The sequence below is a fragment of the Bubalus bubalis genome, chromosome 19 (genome assembly GCF_019923935.1).
Source record: "Bubalus bubalis isolate 160015118507 breed Murrah chromosome 19, NDDB_SH_1, whole genome shotgun sequence".
In the NCBI taxonomy this organism is placed as follows: Eukaryota; Metazoa; Chordata; class Mammalia; order Artiodactyla; family Bovidae; genus Bubalus; species Bubalus bubalis.
In genome coordinates this window covers 23,775,681-23,790,850 of record NC_059175.1, presented here as the reverse complement: position 1 = coordinate 23,790,850, position 15,170 = coordinate 23,775,681, and the positions used below count along the sequence as shown (strand labels likewise).

Sequence of the window (15,170 nt, the reverse complement as noted above, 5' to 3'; positions counted from 1 at the left end):
AACAGAGGAATGAAAAGCACGCATGCACAAAGTTATCTTCTCCCAGAGGGAAATGTAACAGGCAAGTCTCCTTGGCATTTATGAATTAATTGAACCACGGGTTCTCTTAAGTTTCTCTCACAGAGCTAGACTCTTAATCAATTATTTTCCAACGATGATAACAATATCATGAATGACAAAAAGACTTCCAAGATGGAAAGGGGAAGTAAGAAGGAGAACACGTGGAATGCAAGGTAAATAACATTGGGAGCATTAAATGCAGAATGGAAGGAAGACCTTCTAGAAACTGCCACAGGAGCAATATCTCTCCACTGCATGGCTGCAGACCTGCCCTGACACACTCATGACATCACCACCCAAAGATCTGTACCAGCTTTGGGTCCAATAGGTATATTTACAAGTCACAAGAGGTGTCCACTAGGTTCAATAGGTACACTTACAAGTCACAGGAGGTGTCCACTGTGAGGTTTCAGAGTTTTATCAAATATAGACAAGGCATAAAGAAATACTTTACATGCACAGTATCTGGATAAAATTTATCCCAGTGATCCATTTTCCTAAAATTAGTTATCTGGCCTATGTGGAATGCATTTCGCATTTTAAATCTCCTTGAGAGAATTAAGAATAGAGTCCTACATAGAATGTTCCTTTCAGTTAGTCTCTGCTTCCAACAGCTCTCCCTTTCAAATCTTCTTCAGTGTCACCACCAATGATCTCTCTAAAGCAGAGCAACAGATTTGCAGTCAAGTCAGAGGAAGGGTCACATAGGTGTACTTCCTCTGCCTTCTATTTTCAACCTCACCAGAATGACAGCTAATGACTTCTTAAGGTGTGGAGATATAAGAACAAAGAGTATGGGAGTGAATAGAGCAGCAAGAAGAGATTGCAATAATTTTCTGCAAAATGGGTAAAGGTTTGATAACTGACCAGGAGAAACATGAAAAATGAAACTCGAATGCCTATAGAGGGGCCATGGTAAAGAAAAGCAAGCTGATTTGTCTTGCAGAAACCCCACAAGGGGTCAGGGCTCAGAGACATAGCGAAAGTTTAGAAAGAGATGAGTTGGTTGAAAGATGTCAAGTTCACACATACACACACACACACACCCTGTACACACACCCATACACACATGTGCACAGGTCAAAAGAAACCAGGTGTTTATTCTCTGAATAAACAAAAAATTACAACCTCTTAACTCAAGAGCATGAGCAAAGATAGATTGTGTGAAAACTGTTATACTGATTTTAGTAGCCCACAATTCTTTAGTTCTATTTCCAGAACACCACACACTTCAGAAAGCTTTAACTCTGAAAGAGTGAAACCAAAACTACTGGGGGAGGAGCTAACCAAAGAAAGACAATTCAGGAAGAACAGCAATACTTTTAAAGCTTTATATGAAATTTTTCAAAGAAATAAGAGAAAATAGTATGTACATGAATGAAGCATGAACAGGATGCTGGAAAGAAAGAAGGAAGGAAGGAAAGAAGGGGGAAGGGAGGACAGACAGGAAAGAAATGAGGGAGGGAGAGAGGGAGGAGGCAGAGGGAGGAAGGTGAGGGGAAGGAGAGAGGCCTGACGATGTCCAAGAAACTCTAAAATTAAAACTGCTGCTGCTGCTAAGTCGCTTCAGTCATGTCCGACTCTGTGTGACCCCACAGACGGCAGCCCATCAGGCTCCACCATCCCTGGGATTCTCCAGGCAAGAACACTGGAGTGGGTTGCCATTCCCTTCTCCAATGCATGAAAGTGAAGTCGCTCAGTCGTGTCCGACTCTTAGCGACCCCATGGACTGCAGCCTACCAGGCTCCTCCGTCCATGGGATTTTCCAGGCAAGAGTACTGGAGTGGGGTGCCATTGCCTTCTCCTAGGATGGCCAAAATAAATTTAAATGGCAAGGCTAGTACACAGAGTGAGGGAACCACCTAGAAGTAGAAGGAAAGAAAATGAGATGAAAAATAGAATAGAAAAAAATAAGAGAATTAATCCACAAGGAACAACAATTACAGCCAACATTTCAGAAAGAAAGAAACAAAGATGAAGAAATTACTAAAGAATAATTCAAGAAGCTTTCCAAGAATTAAAAGATACAGGTGTCCAAGACTGAAAGATCCACTAGAGTTTGTCGTTTACAGTGAGGCTTTACTTTTAATATACACGAACCTTTATCATCATGAAATTTTAAAACAGTAACAATAAATTTTTTTCTATATGTATTCAGAGAGAAAAAGCAGGTGGCATAGAAAGGATAGGAAGTCACAGCAATATATGACTGGCTCAGCAGCAACAACGGGTGCTGGGAAAAAATAAAGCAATACCTTTTCCACAAAGTTCTGAGTAAGACTAGCATCTGTAGCCAGCCAAACTATGAATCAAGTGTAAGAGTGGAATAAGCACACTTTCAGACCAGCAAACCCAGAAAGAGCACAACATGGCTGCCAGGGAACAGTGGCTCTAGCATCGGAGAGGAGAAGCCCCAGAATTACAGCCGTGGCACTGACCGAGACAGTGGCCTCTTCAGCAGGTTCTGGGTAGGAGGCCGCCAAGGAAAACAAGGACCCATGTGGGCAGGTACATGGAAAAGGTTATTGATGGCTGTGGAACAAAGCATGAGAGCATTTAGGGAACACAGTCATAATATCATAGGTATCTAATAAATGAAAAGAGAAAGCAACTTTTTAATTCCAGGAAAAACAAAGAGTTAAACTAGAAAAGAGGTACAGTTAGAGTACACTATTTGGCTTGTCAGCAAATAATAATTGTATAGTAATATGATATAAATATTAAATTCTAATTTTACTTTGTTAAAGTGTAACACAAATAGACTGAGAGAAGTGAATGAAACAGGAGGAGAACTAAGTTCTTACTATGCTAGAAAGTTGTAATTAAGTCTAAAATTATAAAAAAATAAATTAATAGTTTACAAATATTATTCAGAAATTAGATGTAAATACCCGGGGGCATAGCTGGCAGAGCTAAGGTGGTTGCCTCTAGGAAATGGGGTATAGAGGTCGGGATAGTTAAGACAGAGGATTATGAGAATTATCCAAACTTTATAATTATGCTGATTTTTGTTCTAATGTAGAAATAATATATTTTAAGATAAGGAAGAAATGAAGGATGCGGGGAGAGAGGAGGGTGGGAACGCAGGACAGATGGGAAATCTTTGGCCCACACCTTTCCAAGTGCATTGGGATCGCTCACAGAACTGCATGCTCCCATTAACCTGCTGAGCCACATTCTGGGTTGAAAGTAGCTGATTTAAGCATTTCTGAAAACAAACACAAAGAGAATACTTATTCAGAAACATTTGTGTACATCTCAGGTGTGTTACATGGTGTAGAAGTAAAACTGATAATTCACTGGAAAGTTAAAGACTACACACTGTAAGACCAACACTACAATAGTTGCCATTATTTATTAAATAACCACTGTGTAATGAACAGAGTACTGAACATTTTACTAATATATTATTTCTTTTTTTAATTAATTTTTATTTAAGTATAGTTGCTTTATGGGCTTCCCTGGTGGCACAGTGGTAAAGAATTTGCCTGCCAGTTCAGGAGACGCAAGAGACATACATTCGATCCCTGGATAAGAAAGATCCCCAGGGGAAGGAATTGGCAACCCACACCAGTATTCTTGCTTGGAGAATTTCATGGACAGAGGAGCCTGGTGGGCTACCGTCCATAGGGTCGCAAAGAGTCAGACACGACTGAGAGACTAAACAACAAAATAGCTTTATAGTGTTGTATTAGTTTCTTTGCGGGGGGCGGTATTAAACTAGTTATCTTAAAGGTCCTTTTCCACTAACTCCTTTTCCCATGAGAAATGGGAACATCAACTCGCAGAGAGGTTAAGTCAATTGTCTAAATTTACATGAGCACAAAAATCAAGTTGCTATTTCTCTGGGCAAGTATACAATGAGCCCTCCTGACATTCTTATATCTGTGCGTGTGTGCTAAGTTGCTTCAGTCCTGTCCAACTCTGTGCAACCCTATAGACTGCAGCCTGACAGGCTTCTCTGTCCATGGAGATTCTCCAGGCAAGAATTCTGGAGTAAGTTGCCGTGCCCTCATCCCAGAGATCTTTCTGACCCAGGGATTTAACCTGTGTCCGTACATCTACCTGCATTGGCTGGCGAGTTCTTTACCACTAGAGTCACCTGGGAAGCCCCTTTCTTACATCTAACTTTGATCAAAAACAAAGAGGCAAAAAAATAAAAAAAATAAAAAAAAAAAGAGGCAAATTAGTAAAAAGGGGAAAGAAAAGAACTTATTCTAGAAATATAATAGTGAATAGTCAAAACAAAGAAGATTCTTTTTTTCTCCTTCTCAATGATACATTTAATCACTGGATCACTATAATTCAGACAGAAGTCTCTCCATCAAGCATCACTTTGATATTTTGGCTTTCTTCCCAGATATTACGTCATATAATAGGCAACGGATGTTTAGGTATTCAAAGTAGAAAAATTAAATATAAAGTAGAGTTTCACAACTGCAGAAATATGGGCAAATAATGCATTGTTGTGGTCTACCAAATACCTTCCCCCTGGCTTCTGATCATCAAAACTATCTTCAGACATGTCAGATGCTCTGTGGGGAGCAAAATCACCCCTGTTTGAGAAGAACTGGTATAAAATACCATTTCTAAATGCCCTGCTGGCCAGTAGCTCAGTGCAACTCTTCACAGATTCATTCTTTTTTTTTTTTTTTTTTTTATTTTATTTTTTTTTTAATTTTATTTTATTTTTAAACTTTACATAATTGTATTAGTTTTGCCAAATATCAAAATGAATCATCTTCAGAATCCCGTAGAGACAACAAAGCTGACCAAGGCACTTCCCAGATAGTGTGCTTGTGCTTCATGCACCTAGGATACCCTTTGCTGGGTGAGATCTACTATTACTTTAATGAGCAACTTGGCATACAGCTGGCTGGGTATGAGAATTCTGAACATCTCCATAGCTATTCAGCTCTCTCTATGGAAATACCCTCTGGATGACCTCTGAGGACCACAGGAAGACACCTGTTCACCGCCAAGATGAAAGACCTCGCTTTACATCTGCACCGTTTTTGCTGCTATTGGACTCCCAATTAGTCATGACAATAAATGCTCTACATAAAGTAGTAAAACAGCCTCCATTATCCCCTGCCCAGGTTCTCCAGTGAAACTGGGATGATGCCCAGGCTGGATAGCAATCGCTGTAGTGATGGTAGCTTGCCCACACTATCGTGACCCCGCCAACAGAGCCACCAACTTTGCTGCTACCAGTTACCAGACAGCACAAGGGGAAGGAGAAGGGAAGTCCTGGAAGTCAGGGCAGTAAAAACTCCAGTCACCAGTAGAGGGTGGAAAGGACAGTGCTAATAGCCTGGCCTGGGCATGAGTTCAACAGCACACATGGTTCCCTCAACGTAACTCCCTGGCCGTCTTACCCTTACCCAGCAACAAGCAAGTAACAAGTGAAGTCACTCAGTCGTGTCCGACTCTTTGCGACCTCATGGACTGTAGCGTGCCAGGCTCCTCCACCCATGGGATTTTCCAGGCAAGAATATTGAAGTGATTTGCCATTTCCTCCTCCAGGGGATCTTCCCGACCCGCGGATCAAAGCCGGGTCTCCCACACTGCAAGCAGACTCTTTACCATCTGAGCCACCAGGGAAGCCCCACCCAGCAGCAAAGCACCTAGCAGAAGACTTGCTCTAATACAATTGTTTGCAACTGCATATGAATTCAAATAATTAAATTTCACATTCACAATATTTTATTGTTCCTCCAGCAAAACACATATGCCGAACACAGGAAGCACACACCAAATGACTTTAACTTTGCCTAAATTGAGAATTTACGACATTCCTAGTTCAGTTTTCTAAATGAAACATTGATTCCTTCAGAGGCTCTTCACTGGATTTGATAAACCTAAAATCATGCTGTTGATATTTAATGTGCCCAAAGGATTTAGGGTGGACTATGATATTAGAATCATAATCAATAAGATCCTTAAAATAATTAAGTTAACTTCATAGAGAAATTAAAAAAAAAAAAAAACCACAAGGACTTAAGGGAAATTTTGAAAAGACCATCTTATAGAGGAGGAGTCAAATCGACCTGGCAAAGGGCAGACCATTTACCACACACTTTCCAAAGAGTTGGGAAAAGACCACACAATACAACTTTGCACCGAGAGGATACATAGTATGCATAATTTTATTCTTTTTTTTTTTTTTTTAACCACACTGCTTGGCATGCAAAATCTTAGTTCCCAGGCCAGGGATCAAACCCACACCCCCAGCATTGGACGCAGGGACTTTTAACCACTGGACCACTGGGGAAGTCCCTCTGTTTTTAATCTTTACCTTTTGGATGGTTAGTCTCATTTTCACTTTTTTGATTGATGCTAATTAAACAATTTTTGTGTGTTAATTAACAACCCTGTTTCTTTTTGGAAGTGTCCTTCATACACTCATTTTTCCTATCAGGAATCCATCCTTTCCTTATTGATTTGTAAGAGCAGCTAAGCCAGCTTTTATCTCACGTTTGGGACTCAGCTATTTGAGCTTCTCAAGATAAGAAATCTTTGGTTTTCTCTCTTCACCCACCAGATCTTTTGAAGCAACTTTATCCTTCCAGCCTCTGTTCAGTGCATGAGGGGCCTTGCCAAACTGGAAAGCAGAGTTATTTGTTCCAGAACTTCCTTTGTTGGGGGTCTTTAGTGGTTCCTTGTAGGATCCTGCCAGAAAACATTTAGCTTTGAATTTGGTTTTTAAAGTAATAGCTCAGTTGGTAAAAAAATCTGCCTGCAATGCAGGAGACCTGGGTTCGATTCCTGGGTTGGGGAAATGCCCTGGAGAAGGAAATGGCAACCTACTCCAGTATTCTTGTCTGGAGAATCCCATGGATAGAGGAGCCTGGCAGGCTACATACAGTCCATGGGGTCGCAAGAGTTGGACACAACTTAGAGACTAAACCACCACCATAATCTCTTAAACCTTTGGTGGGAGGTCAGCCTTTGGCATGTATAGAACAGAATGGGAATATGTAGGCCCTCATCTCTCCAAAGTCCTAGGCGGGGTGGGGTGGAGGGGCGGCACAGGGTCAAGGGTACTGGGTTCATGAATGAACACTGGGTGAGAAATTCCCTCTGTGGCCTCAGAACCAGGAGGAAATGTCAAGATTAAAGACCTGACTCCAACTGCAGCAGCAGCAGCAGCAGCAACAGAAACACTTCAACTCTGCGTGGAAAGAACACATTTGCATATTTGAAGAATGGATACAAACAGTTCAAAGCTTAAAATGATGATGAGAAGAGTAGCTGGTTTGCACAGGCGGTGAACATCCTGCCAGGAAGTCACTACGGGATGCTTGCCTTTCAGTCACTGATGTTCACTACATGATTATAGCGAAACACTTCGCCTCTCCCTCTTCCTAGCACACAAAGATATAAAACTAGTTTGACAAGGTGACTTTAGTAAAATACTTCCTAAGTTACTGTCATGGAAGAGCCAATGTTGTTTACCTTGTTATTATCCATGTCTATTCTCTTCTCAAGACTGAGAAAGCCCTTTACCAGACTTTTAACTGCAATGAAAACCTTGACAAGTCATCTTCTTAAGTTAAAAATCTGCTATATCACTTGTTCATCAGAGGAACCAAGAGACAACTGGATTAAGTATTTTGGCCTTTTGCCATGTGACAATCTCTTCTCATTCGGACAAACATGTGCTGGATAAGCTGTCACTGATGTTCCTAGACCCCAACCCCTCAAGTTCTGGGCTATCCAAAATCTAAGAAGAAGGAGGAATCCAAAATCTAATTTCAACTTTGCAGAAATGTTCTGCAAATAGAACAACAGACTGGTTCCAAATAGGAAAAGGAGTACATCAAGGCTGTATATTGTCACCCTGCTTGTTTAACTTATATGCAGAGTACATCATGAGAAACGCTGGGTTGGAGGAAGCACAAGCTGGAATCAAGAGTGCTGGGAGAAATATCAAGAACCTCAGATATGCAAATTACACCACCCTTATGGCAGAAAGTGAAGAAAAACTAAAGAGCCTCTTGATGAAAGTGAAAGAGGAGAGTGAAAAAGTTGGCTTAAAGCTCAACATTCAGAAAATGAAGATCATGGCATCTGGTCCCATCACTTCATGGGAAATAGATGGGAAAACAGTGGGAACAGTGGCTGACTTTATTTTTCTGGGCTCCAAAATCACTGAAGATGGTGACTGCAGCCATGAAATTAAAAGACACTTACTCCTTGGAAGGAAAGTTATGACCAACCTAGATAGCATATTGAAAAGCAGAGACATTACTTTGTCAACAAAGGTCCGTCCAGTCAAGGCTATGGTTTTTCCAGTGGTCATGTATGGATGTAAGAGTTGGACTATAAAGAAAGCTGAGCACCGAAGAATTGATGCTTTTGAACTGTGGTGTTGGAGAAGACTCTTGAGAGTCTCTTGGACTGCAAGGAGATCCAACCAGTCCATCCTAAAGATCAGTCCTGCGTGTTCATTGGTAGGACTGATGTTGAAGCTGAAACTCCAATACTTTGGCCACCTGATGCAAAGAGCTGACTCATTTGAAAAGACCCTGATGCTGGGAAAGATTGAGGGCAGGAGGAGAAGGGGATGACAGAGGATGAGATGGTTGAATGGCATCACCAACTCAGTGGACATGGGTTTGGGTGGACTCTGGGAGTTGGTGATGAACAGGGAGGCCTGGCATGCTGTGGTTCATGGGGTCGCAAAGAGTCAGGCACGACTGAGCGGCTGAACTGAAACAGAACTGAAAGAGAAGAAGGAGGCTCTCTGAACCTCAAATGAGAAAGAAAATGTTGCAGTTGAATGCTAGTACTGACAATCATCCCAGTTATCAACAAAGGGTTCACGTCCACTAGCCTAAGGAATCCTGGACCTCTCAGATTTTGTCCACAAAGCATGACAGCAAATGAACCTCTCTACAAACATCCCTTTTAGGATGGGAAGGTCCTCAGTGTTCATCGTTCTGGAACAAAAAGAAAGAAATCCCACCAGCAAAACAGCAAGAAAACAATGTTTTTTATTATTAATATGTAGTATAAACTTAAATAGAAAATAAAATAGACTTTATTATAAAATTATTTTGTCTGATTATCTCTTAGAATTCTAAATTTCTCATGCAATGCCTTATTTGAAAATAACTAATTAATTAAGGACCTATGAAAGAAAAGGGAGCCACTTTAGTCAGAAATTCCTCTGAAACAATTAGCCAGAAATTCCTCTGAAACAGCATTAAAATCACCCCTCAGTTTAAAATATCTTTCAGAAGATAGCCATTAGGATGACCTTCCTCCAACCCTGTATCTCCTGTTGCTTCAGCCAGCTATTTTCAGTATTGGTACTTACTATTACATGAGAATTTCATTGATTTAAAAAAGATTTGGGCTCCTTCTCAATCTTCAGGACTATGGTGCCTCATTGTGTCTAATGTAATGTCATATTTAAAATACAACATACTTTCTTTTGGTTTTGTTTCAGCCCTCCCCTTCCCCTGCTCCCTTGGAAATTTCTTATTCAAAAGGAGAAAAACAGAAAGCAGTTGACTAAATACAACACTAGGTATTTCTGTAAGACAGATTCTCTCAGAAATATATCTTTTTTTAAGATTTCAAAACTGGTTTGTGGCATTTCTATTACCTCACCTGGAGTCAAGGTCTCTTTCTCAGGAGTCATCTTCAGCACAGTTTCTGGGAGGTCAGCAGTTGAATGCTCTTCCCCAAAGGAAAGGCCTGTCACATCCCCAGCTTGGCTCTGCCGCCATCTTGTGGTAATCGGGCTACTGGCAACAGGAGCTTCAGCTGATAGTCTCTTTGCCAAGTTGCTGGTGAAGTTAGAGTATGTAGTGTTAACTACATTAAATACCTATTTAATAACAAAAAGATCCATGATTTACAGTACCCTCAATGATACAATCATTAAGATTCCTTAAAAGAGAATTATAAACAACTCATCTAGTACAACACAAAATGTATATGTTGATACATATACACGAAATTTTTAATTTTTGTGACCTGGGAAAATGTTATTTTACATATGCATATAAAATAAACATATGATTACATATTTTAACATAGACACACACACATACTCAGAGCCTCTGCTGAGGGTCTCAAGACACACCAAAGCAATTGAGGGAGTGATTATGCTTATGTTTATTACTATTACATACAAATATAAAATATGAATAACACTATATACTGAGCATATAAGATGCTTACATAAAATCATAAAATTTCATAAAATCTGAAAATAAACAGCAGTTTTCTAGTCCAATCCATTTCACAGATAAGAAAACTGAGGCCTAACTTGCGCAACTTCTGCCCATCCTTTCTGAGAAACAGCAGGAGTTTGGTAGTTACAGATCCTTTAGTGGTGAGCCATGCCCTGGAGCTATGTGGAATTAAAATGAAAATGAATCATTTTTTAACAAAATGACAGGCATATTAGGTTGTGCCTGCTAAGTTGTTTCGGTCGTGTCTAACTCTTTGCAACCCTATTGACTATAGGCCCCAGGTTCCCCTGTCCATGGGATTTTCCAGGCAAGAATACTGAAATAGGTTGCCATGCCCCCTCCAGGAGATTTTCCTGACTCAGGATGGAACCTGTGTCTCAAGTCTCTTGCATTGGCAGGCAGGTTCTTTACCACTAGAGCCACCTGGGAAGCCCCATGTTAGGTTAATATGCTGTGCTTAGTTGCTCAGTCCTGTCCAACTCTTTATGACTCCATGGACTGTAGCCCACCAGGCTCCTTTATCCATGGGGATTCTCCAGGAAAGGATACTGGAGTGGGTCGCCATGCCCTCCTCCAGGGGATCTTCCCAACCCAGGGATCGAAGCCAGGTCTCCCACATTGCAGGCAGATTCTTACTGTCTGAGCCACCAGGGAAGCCCAAGAATCCTGGAATGGATAGCCTTCTCCAGGGGATCTTCCCAACTCAGGTATCGAATCGGGATCTCCTGCATTGCAGGTGCATTCTTTATCAGCTGAGCTAAAACGGAAGCCCATATTAGGTTAATATCCTTCTATAAAGGGCTCTTACAGAAATTTAGAAAATTTGCCATCCCATGGGAAAAACGAGCATGAGACATAAAAAAGCAGTTCACAAAAGAGATGTAAATGCTCCCAAAATATTCAAGCTCATTTGTAATCAAAAAATGCAAATTTAAAACAATAATGAGATGTTAGCAATTTTTTTAAATGATATTTCCTAATGTTGAAGGTTCTAGAAACAAGCACTGGCATGTAGTACTGGTGGAGTGTCAATTAGTATTTGGAAAGGACAATTTGGCAATGTGTGTTAAAAGCCCTTTATTATGTGCGTAACCTCTACTGACCTAGCAATGTCACCTCAAAGAATTCAAGGAAGAAACCAAAGATTGCAGCATCTATTGAGTGCTTACCACTCAATACAAACCCATGTGTTAAGAGCTTTATGCACATTTATATATAATCCTCAGAAGACTTGGTAAAGCAAGTCTGTTACTTATTCCCATCTTACCAATGATGAAACTGAGGTTCAGAATTTAAGTGAATTGCCTAAGACCACACAGTGAGTAAATGGAGATGCTATACCCTAACCTTCTCTGTCTGACTCCACAGTCCACACTTTCAACTGAGAACACGAGGATGTGTAATGCAGTATATAAGGGAAAAAGATGAGGGGACTCAGTGTTCACCAGGGGAGAACTGATCAGGTGAACTGTGGCATCCATAGAAGGGAATGCTCTGCAGTCATTAGAAACAATGACACACATTAGGGCAATGCAAATCAAAACTGCAGTGAAGCACCACTTCACACTCACTACTATAATCAATAAATTTATCTATCTATAATTGTTGGTGAGTATGTAGAGAAATTAGAATCTTTGTACATTCCTTATGGGATTGCGAAACAGTACAGCTGCTGTGGGAAAAGTTTGGCAGTTCCTCAAAAAGCTAAACCGAGAATCACCATATGACCAGCATTCCACTCCTAGGTATATACCCAAAAGAAATGAAAACAGGTACTCAAATACAAATGTACAGATGTTCATAGTAGTGTTACCAACTCCAAGCTCACTCTGCTCGCTGCCAAACGACAGGCCAATGAATCTGAGAGACGAGGTGTTGAGGAAAGGAAGAGACTTTAATCAGGGAGCCAGCAGACCAAGAAGATGACAGGCTAGCGCCTCAAAATAACCATCTTATCATGTTCTGGAAGCCAGGTTCTTTTATAGATCAGAGATAGGGGGAGGTGAGGAAGCAAAGTAAAAAAGCCATTAATCTTGCAAACATCTCCTAGAATGGCAAGCCTCAGGCAAGGGATGTGTTAATTTCTCCCTTCCTGCCATCCACGGGTGGACAGGGTTCTGAACAAAGGCACACGTTAGTTTAACAGCCAGGCAGAGGGGCAGGATTCTGAGGCAAACCATTCTGTACGATATAATTGCAGTCCATGGGGTCGCAAAGTCAGACACAACTTAGCAACTAAACTGAACTGAATAATAGCAAAAGCAAAGAAAAGCAAGTTAAAGAAACAATGTCATCATAGGGTCAAAAATGGCTTCCTCCCTGCACCGCTGTATTATTCATAATAGCCAGAAGGTTGAAATGGATAAAAAATTGAGGGCAGAAGTATGTGTGCAATGGAATACATACATATTCCTATATAACATATATATATGAATATTACTCATATAAAAAGAAATGAAGTACTCATAAAATGCTACAATGTGGATAAACCTTGAAAATACTATAAGTGAAAAAAGCCAGAAACATATTGTATGATTCCATGTATGTGAAATATCCAAAATAGGTAAACTCCACAGAAACAGAACACAGATCAGTAGTTTCCATGTGTTGGGGGAAGGAGGAAATGGGGAGAAACTGCCTAATGGTTATGGAGTCTTCTTTTTTCTTTTTTTGAGTCATCTTTTGTGATGATGAATTTTGGAAGAAGATAGAGGTGGCGGTTGTACAACACTGTGAATGTACTAAAGGCCACTGAATTTTTCATTTGAAAATGTTTATTTTTATGTTTTTATATTTTATGATTTCACTTCAATTTTAAAAACCTTTCAAGTAGAATAAAATTCAATAAAACATGAAAATGCTTACACTCTACTAACAAGTGAAAAAAGGACACTATACAAGAGTATTCCAATATGGTCCCACTTCCTATTTATAAAAGAAAGATAGGAAGAAAGAAAACATGCGAGAACATTTAAGGCAGGGAATATTGGTTTTGTTTGCTTTTTTTAGTGAGTATGTGTGAAAGTGATCGTCCTTCCCAACTGCAGACAGGCAGTCGATTCTTCTGGCAAGAAGAATTCTCTCCCCAAGGCATCAAAAGGACACCTTCCCCAGAAAAAGAGAAGTCGGGAGCCTGAGGCCTCTGCTGCTCTGAACAGTGTCTAGGAACAGTGTCGCTTGGGGTCGATTTTTTTTGCCTTTCAATTGTTCTACCCTTGTAATTGTTTTTTAATAGGAACAGGAAAGCTGAAAAGCAGGAAGGAGGGAGCCCGGGAAACATAAATCAGGCGTCTCCCACTCAGAAGTCTAGACAAGGGGGCAACAGGGAAGGAACTGGCAGGAGCAGACCCCCAAGGAGAAACGTGGCCCACTCAGATTTTCCTCTTCCTACTTCTGTGTTACTGTCCTCCAAGGAAACCACAGAGTCAACTCAACGACTGGAGAGGCTCAGCCGCAGGCACAGGGAGACTGGGTGGTGGGAATCTCTCTCCGACTGTAAGGCTCGTGTCTCAGCCAAGAAAGACAGGGGGCTTCCCTGGCGGCTCAGTGGTCAAGAATCCTCCAGCCAATGCAGGAAACACGGTCAGATCTCTGCTCCAGGAAGAGCCCACATACCGCAAAGCAGCTAAACCCATGCACCACAACTACTGAGCCTGTGCTCTAGAACCTGGGGGGAGCTGCAACTGTTGGAGCCTGCTCACCTTAGAGTCCGTGCTCTGAAACAAGAGAAGGCACTACGATGAGAAGTCATTATGTAAAGTTTAAAAATAAAATAAAATTAAAAAAAAAAAAAGAAGTCCGCAAATGAGAAGTCTGCACACGGCAACTAGAGAGTAGCCCCTGCTCACTGTAACTGGAGAAAAGCCCGTGCGGCAGTGAAGACCCAGCACAGCCAAAAATGAATAATTAAATAATTGTTTTTTAAAAAAGAAGAAAGTCAGAGGGGCACGTTGTCCCTGTTTTAACAGAAATTGAGACTTTTCATCAATTTCCCTATTTCTTAAAGTCTTCAAATGATTAAAAGTTTTCAAATGCCATGGGAAAGCAAGCCTGTGGGCCCCATTCAGGCTGTGGGTTAGGTCTGCAACCTCTGCAAACACCAGCCAAGCCACCCTCTCCCTTCTTGGTGGCAAGAAAGAGAGCAGCCACCACATTTGAAGATTAATTTGCACCAAACATGATGCTCTTGATCCAAGGTTTTCTTGGAGCCCCAATTTAAATATATCAAAACAAAATAATCCTGAGTTTAGAAGAGGGAAAATAAAGAAGAATTTGAATATGTCAAATTGAATATGAATTGAATATATGTCATATGAATATGAAAAGAATATGTCAGCTAAGAAAAATGATTAAGAAATTTCACACTGACACTGACACTGAGCCATGTTTCTCTGACTTGTCCACTGTTACTCTCACCATACAGTTTCCCCATCTGGGATGCTTTTCAACTGTTCTCTGCAGGAGCAATTTCTAGCCTTGTAGCTGGGGTCAGCCAGAACTCCTTCCCAAAAGTGTTGATTCAGTAGACTGAGTCAAAAGATCCACCCTCACCAAAATGGATGGGCACCATCCAATCCACCAGGGGCCCAAATGGAGCAAAAAGACAAAGGAAGGGCAAATTCTCTTGCTTCTTGAACTGAGATGTCCATCTTTTCCTGCCCTCAGATATCAGAGCTCCTGGTTCTTAGACCTTCAGATTCCTTGACTTATATCAGCAGTTCCCTTGTTCTCAGGCCTTTGGACTTGCAATGAATTATACCACCAGCTTTCCTGGTTCTCCAGCTTGCACATGGCAAGGTTGTGGGGTTTAGCTCCCATAACCTCATGAATTTCTTATCTATATCTCTATTGGTGTCTGTGTCTATGTCAATGTCTATGTCTATGTCTCTGTAATATATC

At 40.9% G+C, this 15,170-nt stretch overlaps 1 protein-coding gene across 1 annotated transcript in view; it reads right to left on the bottom strand.

The window, feature by feature from the left end:
• Positions 1–15,170, bottom strand: part of CDC20B (cell division cycle 20B) — a 68,141-nt gene that overhangs the window by 27,678 nt on the left and 25,293 nt on the right. The window contains exons 3-5 of the mRNA XM_025270529.3: positions 9,682–9,901; positions 6,602–6,732; positions 3,175–3,268 (exon numbers count right to left, since the gene is read on the bottom strand). Of these exons, the coding sequence (XP_025126314.3) occupies positions 3,175–3,268; positions 6,602–6,732; positions 9,682–9,901 (445 nt within the window). The remainder of the gene's footprint in view (positions 1–3,174; positions 3,269–6,601; positions 6,733–9,681; positions 9,902–15,170) is intronic.